The sequence below is a fragment of the Lactuca virosa genome, chromosome 2 (genome assembly GCF_052849685.1).
Source record: "Lactuca virosa cultivar CGN04683 chromosome 2, Lactuca_virosa_CGN04683_v6, whole genome shotgun sequence".
Taxonomy (NCBI): Eukaryota; Viridiplantae; Streptophyta; class Magnoliopsida; order Asterales; family Asteraceae; genus Lactuca; species Lactuca virosa.
Window position 1 is genome coordinate 191,972,549 of NC_136427.1, and position 6,104 is coordinate 191,978,652.

Consider the following 6,104-nt stretch of genomic DNA (forward strand, 5'->3'; position numbering starts at 1 on the left):
AATTAAACGACACCACCATTTTGTAATCGATTTTCAGGTTTTTGGCAGAGAGAAGATGGCCAAATGTCTGGTCAAAATAATATTTTATGATAAAAAATATAAGTTTTATGATAAAAAAAAATGTACAAAAAAATATATAGAGACCAAATGTGTACACGGAATTATATCAAGTCATTAATGTATCCAAGTAGATGAAAGTACACAAATCCAGTAACAAACAGTTAAATAAAATAAAGTTGATAAATAATAAAAACAAATTAACTTACAATGTCAATGTCCTTACACAATTGCAGAAAGAGGTATATGCATATTCCCTTTTTCTATCCTTTTGACTAATCCTGTCGTATAAACCAAGAAGATATACAACAAACAACTACAACCTTCAAATGTCTCTAATAAAATCAAACAAACTATCCCCATTATATTCAAACAAACTATCCCCATTATATTCCTCCATTATTACCAGAAACAGAATCCTCCTGTGAAACTGAAACCCTACTCTTGATTTGATAAACCTTCTTTACATCTTTCTCATTTCCATTTCCATCCCCTCCCATGGCAGGTGAAGAAGAAGGTCTACTGATCCAAGTAGACGGCGGGGACGGGAGGTTGCCGGAGCTCTGTGGTGGTGCCCTAATCGGATACTGTCTGCTTCTGATTCCATTATTATCCATTGATAAACCAGCCATCCCATTACTTAAATCGTGGTATTGTTCTTGATATGTGTAATTATTATTATTATTATTCCCTTGTGGTCTGGAGAAACCGAATTTGGGCCTAGCCATTGAAGCCCTAGGATTTGGGGGGTAATTTTGGTAAAAAAATTGATCTTCGTTAGGGTTAGGGTTAGAGTTTCTTCCATGCCCAGAAGGACCGGCTGGTCTTGGTCTATGTTGAAGATTGTTGCTGCCAGGGGTATTTCGGTAATTTGACTGCTCGTAGTACCCGGAAGACGGACCACTGGATCTTATATTCAGTGAGTTTTTCAAAAGACGATGTGCAGCTTCGCCCAACACGTTTCCATGTATTGCCCCTGGTACTTGTGGCCTGAATAATTATAGCAATGTCATGCATTAAAAAACAAAAAAGACCAAAATACCCTTATATATATTTAAGAATTATTAGCAAGAGAGATGCAAGTGTACCTATTATAACTGCCTTGCCCTCGACGTCCACTATTGTCTTCATGCCATAAAATAGGCAACGGTTTTATATCAACAGGTTTCAAAATCTGCAATAAATAATAATAATTACAATTACAAGTTAATATAATAATTCTTTCAATAAATATATAAACAAAAAAGTGAAAAACACACCTTCTTTGGCATGGCTACACCTTTTGGAGGTTCTGGAATATGTTTATGAGGTGCTGGATTTATATACGTCGCATTTCTGCAAAACAACAATAATTTAAAAAAAAAAAAAAAAAAAAGTTTTTCCTAATTTTCTTTTAAAAAAAAAAAAAAAAAAACTGTTGAACTTACATGACATGGTTATTCATAATATCCCCTAAGCCATTAATTGGGGAAGGAAGCACCATTCTGAAACCATTTCTCTCACACAACCACAAGTAACCATTCATTCCACCACTGAATAAAAAGTTAAAATTAAAATTTATATTAAAAAAGAAAAAAGAAAAAAGGAAAAGTAGATTGCCTAAATGGAAACAACAAACCTAGCATATACATCAATTGGCCACAGGCATCTTTGAGTTGGGTGCACTTGACTGAAAAAATTATAGTATGCAATAATTTGTGGGGCCAGGGGGTTATGTGGAGATACATATAATAAATCAGAACAAATACTATTCCGTGCTTGCTCTTCTTCCTGTAAATAATAATAAAACCCATATTTTAAATATAGCATTTTAAAAATAAAAAACATCAAAAAAAAAAAAAAAAAAATCAAGATTGAAATGTAGCAAAATACTCAACTGTTAAAGTGTCCTCAAGTCTTCTTGTTTCAGTGAGTAGCTTCTTTTCATCAATAAATGGCAATTTCGCTACCCCCTAAGAACAAAATATCATGATATTAAATAATTTAGTAAAGAAACAATATTTGTTTGACATTTTTAACCAATATTACCTGCCATGAAAATCGCTTTCCATTCATGTCAATGTCAAAATCTACATGTAGATATAACATTTTATTGTTATGAAGATTAATTAATAAATAAACACTTAGTGAAATTAGAAGATTAGTTGGAATTACCAAAAGGGTAGAACTCAATTATAGGTGATGAGGGATCAGTCATGAGTTTTCGGTAGTTGTCAGGGAGAGCATTTGAACTGTAGCATTTTTTTAAAAAGAATTCAAAGACAATATTACCGAATAAGATATAATATAAACTAATTCAAAAAGACACGTGTCGATTTCTTATTGGTTGATGTAAAGTAAGTACCTTGCAGCTGGTAGGGTTCCCATGAGCTGATCAAAAGGTTTAAATGGCTCTCCAAGAAAAAAAGTTATTTCCAAGTCAGCTAAATCTTTAAGATCAGATGCAAATGGGGCATAATGATACGGATAATACCTACAAAATGTCAATTTGAGCAATTTAAAAAAAAAAAAAAAAAAAAAAAAGAGGCAAAAAAGTAATAATAGAAAAATTTTTTGAGGATAATTTTTATTTACCATTGCCAAGAACATACGCCTTGATAGTAATAACGAGCAACCCAACATAATCCTTCCACATAATGCAATACCTGAATAAAAAAAACAATTTTTATAAATTAATTTGTGTTTATTAAATGATAAAACTTAAGAGACTAAAAGGAACTCACCATTTTCCTTTTAACCTCTTCAATCTCCTTTGGATCTGTTAGATTTAACTTCTCCTTATAATACCTTTCCTTGTACCCAGGTTCCCCTAATTTGATCTATGAAAAAAAAAATAAAGAAAAATTAAAATGGTTTAAGAATTAAGATGTAACAAAACAAAAAGCATTAATCATACTGATTTCAAGAAAATTTATATTTTATTGTACCTTGTCTACTACTGGAGATACAGGCTCTTCAACAACCTCTTGTCTTGCTTTACGCCTCATCTCTTCATTGTTCTCATATGACTAAAATTAAAACAACATAATATAAGTTATAAGTTATTATAAGAAGCATATAAATTTTGTAGTGAGATTTCCATTTTCCATTTTCCAAAATTACCTTTTGTATGCGGGCCCGCTTTTGAAATATTTGGTCTTCGTGAATTGCAACTGCTTGAATAAACTGCTCAACTCTGTCCAGCAAGACCTGGAAATTTAGGTGTTTGTATATAATAATACATACAAAAAGAAAAGGATTTTTATGTTATTTATGCATTATGCTATTACATAAACTGATCAAATTTTAACCATTTTGATAGAAAATGATTATATGGTTGTTTTTAGTGTGAAAAGAACATAAAGTTCAAGAAATTACATACCTCACCCGAGTCAGTAAGATAACCACCCATTGCAGAAAACTCCCTTCTATAAACTTGCATCAGCAGACTTATAGCACCCTAGAATTACAAAAAAGAAAAATATATATATATATATATATATATATTTATAAATGTGAAATACATTAGGATATGATTGGTTTATCATGAAAAATTACTTCACATACCTCTCGAATCTCTAAAGTTGGCATATGAGGAAGAAAGTCATTGCCAACAAAAAAGCAAAGAAAAACAAAATCATCCACCAATCTTTCTAGGTTGACTTCAAAAGGAGGATTTGGAATCTCTAAATCATATTGCAGATATTCTCTTAACACCCAAATGTTGAGGAACTGATATTTTTTCTTGTGAATTGGAATATCATTTACAGGCTTTCCATTTGCATCAACATGGTTGCCTACAGACCCACGACACTCAGCTGCCAAATGACCAACTTGCCCACATTGGAAACATTTCTCCTGCTGCCCAGGTAGTGTGATCACCTGCCCAACTTTTAAGGTTAGATTGGTAAAAAACCAATGAGCATAAATCACAGATTCCACTATACATTATGTCATTATCCACTAACCTCCCTCAATATTGAAAAGTGAACCTCATGAGTGGCTAGAGCAAGCATAATAAGATCTGCATCCTATCAAAATAACCCATATACCTCATTAAAATGATAAGGAAGGAGAAGGGTAATATGGTAAATAACTAAATACAACTTTAACTCACCAGTCCATAGAGACAGTGACGTGTGTTTGGATTGAAACCAGGAATATTTCGTTGTAACCGAATAAATGACATTACTTTGTGTTCTCCCTCACCAGGAACATTTGAATCAGAAAGAATCACCTTCAAGTAAATATATAACAAAAAAGGAATCAGAATTGAACTGATGACAAACTAGACACAAAAACACTTTGATTGTTGGTGAAAAGAAAGTATAAGGTGAAGGATTATCAATAAACCTTTGTATACTGCCAACCAGGATTGTGGTTCAATCTACATTGTATAAAATACTGAAGGGCTACAGAAAGCACAGACATAAACTGAGTTCCAGGAGTTATGACATTGGAATCACATGTTTCAAGCTTCTCTTTAGGAGAAAGTGCAGCTCCTTGAGCTTCAAACTCAATTCTCAATCTCTCCTCTTCAGCTTCCTAAATGACACAAAATTACTTTAATTACTTAATTTGGTTATTATATTTATCTCAACCACTTTGATAGATATTATATAAGAATGAAAAAAGAATCTTACTGCTTCAGCAGCATCTTTAGCAGCCCTAAATCGACGAGACCTCTGTTGATTCATTTTGGCTCTGGGGGCCACACCATCTGCAAAAAGTGAAAGTGCAAACAGCTGAAAGGTAGTTCAATTTGGATGATAATTTAAAAGATTGAAAGTTGTTGGCTTTACCTATTGCCATATAAAGAATCTTTCTTGGACGCACCAATGAGAAGAGATGATCAATGTAGTCAAATATTGACTTGAATACATCATCATATGTAGCTGGAGCAGGCTGCAATACCAAGTGCAAGACTTAATCAGAAAATACTTTCTATTCTCAGATAATGCAATACAAGTTCTATAATCCTTGTTTGATTCGAGCAAGAACGAAAAATTTCAAATTGGATTAAATGCAATAGTTGAAGGATAGGTGTTGAAATTTTACACCAAGCTTCGTGTGCTAAATACAGATAGTGGTGTTAAATTTGATAAAAATCTTTCAGATTTTCTTTTTGGAAAGTAGTAGTTTAACTCCGATACACATTTTTTTTTTCAGGACAGAGGTGAAACAAAGTAATTTACCTTTCCTTCCGGGTGAAAACATGGATGAATAATCCCATTCATATCCAAGTACAAATTATCAAACTCGATGTTGTTAGGGTTCGGCTTTAACAATTCAACCCCATTACCCTGGCATGCTTCGTCCTCCACGACGTCCGCTATTGATCGAGGGTACCGGTCAGCTAACCACCTATAAAACGCCGGAACACCCATTGATTTTGTTTTTCTTTTACTTTGCTAGTTGTCTGTGTTGCTCACCCAGCTCTTTTCGCTCTATATACGTATGTATTGTGGTTGTTTGCGGAAACAGACCTCCAATCAACAAACAATTGAGTAAACGCCCAGAATTCGATTTGATTGACCGGGTTTCGTCGGTGAGAGAAGAGGGGTTCTCCGATTTGTAGGTTTGGTATAGCGACCCTGACGGAGCATTAAATCTAAAGGAGAAAAGCGGTAACGTTTGACGGCAAATCACGTTATGTCGAGTAATTGATGACAGCCCTCTGCCCCTCTTCCCCCTCAAGATTCTTATTTGGCCCATCCAACCCCCAACTTTTAAAAATTACAAAGTTGAAAAACTATAAATAACTATTATATCATCCTATTTTTGATCGATGGAATATGACTTGTTAAGGTAATTAACTTTTCTGTTTGTTTACATCTGGGTATTTATCTTTTTTTTACACATCTAGGTAACAAACTTGTTGGAAGTGTTCACAAATAAGGGTGAGCATTTGGACCGAACCGTACCGGACCGGACCGGTTATGGAGAATATTGTGGACCGCGGACCGGACCGAATGAGTCGTGTCCGTGTCCGTGACCGGGTCCGGGTCCAGGTCCGGGTTTTCCGGTTCTTGGACCCGTTTGGACCGGTACAACTTTAATTGCATAGA

General features: G+C 34.1%; 1 protein-coding gene across 1 annotated transcript; it reads right to left on the reverse strand.

The window, feature by feature from the left end:
* Positions 1–221: 221 nt before the first annotated feature.
* XRN4 (exoribonuclease 4) lies at positions 222–5,674 on the reverse strand. Its single transcript, XM_079078966.1, has 21 exons — positions 5,232–5,674; positions 4,839–4,941; positions 4,680–4,756; positions 4,390–4,581; positions 4,154–4,273; positions 4,005–4,067; positions 3,604–3,918; positions 3,419–3,496; positions 3,160–3,246; positions 2,985–3,065; positions 2,781–2,876; positions 2,632–2,702; positions 2,402–2,530; positions 2,212–2,288; positions 2,086–2,126; positions 1,935–2,009; positions 1,676–1,827; positions 1,485–1,589; positions 1,317–1,392; positions 1,146–1,231; positions 222–1,047 (listed from the first exon to the last, which is right to left on the reverse strand). The coding sequence occupies exons 1-21, from the start codon at positions 5,421–5,423 to the stop codon at positions 444–446; spliced, it is 2,820 nt and encodes a 939-aa protein (XP_078935092.1). The 5' UTR covers positions 5,424–5,674; the 3' UTR covers positions 222–443.
* Positions 5,675–6,104: the final 430 nt, after the last annotated feature.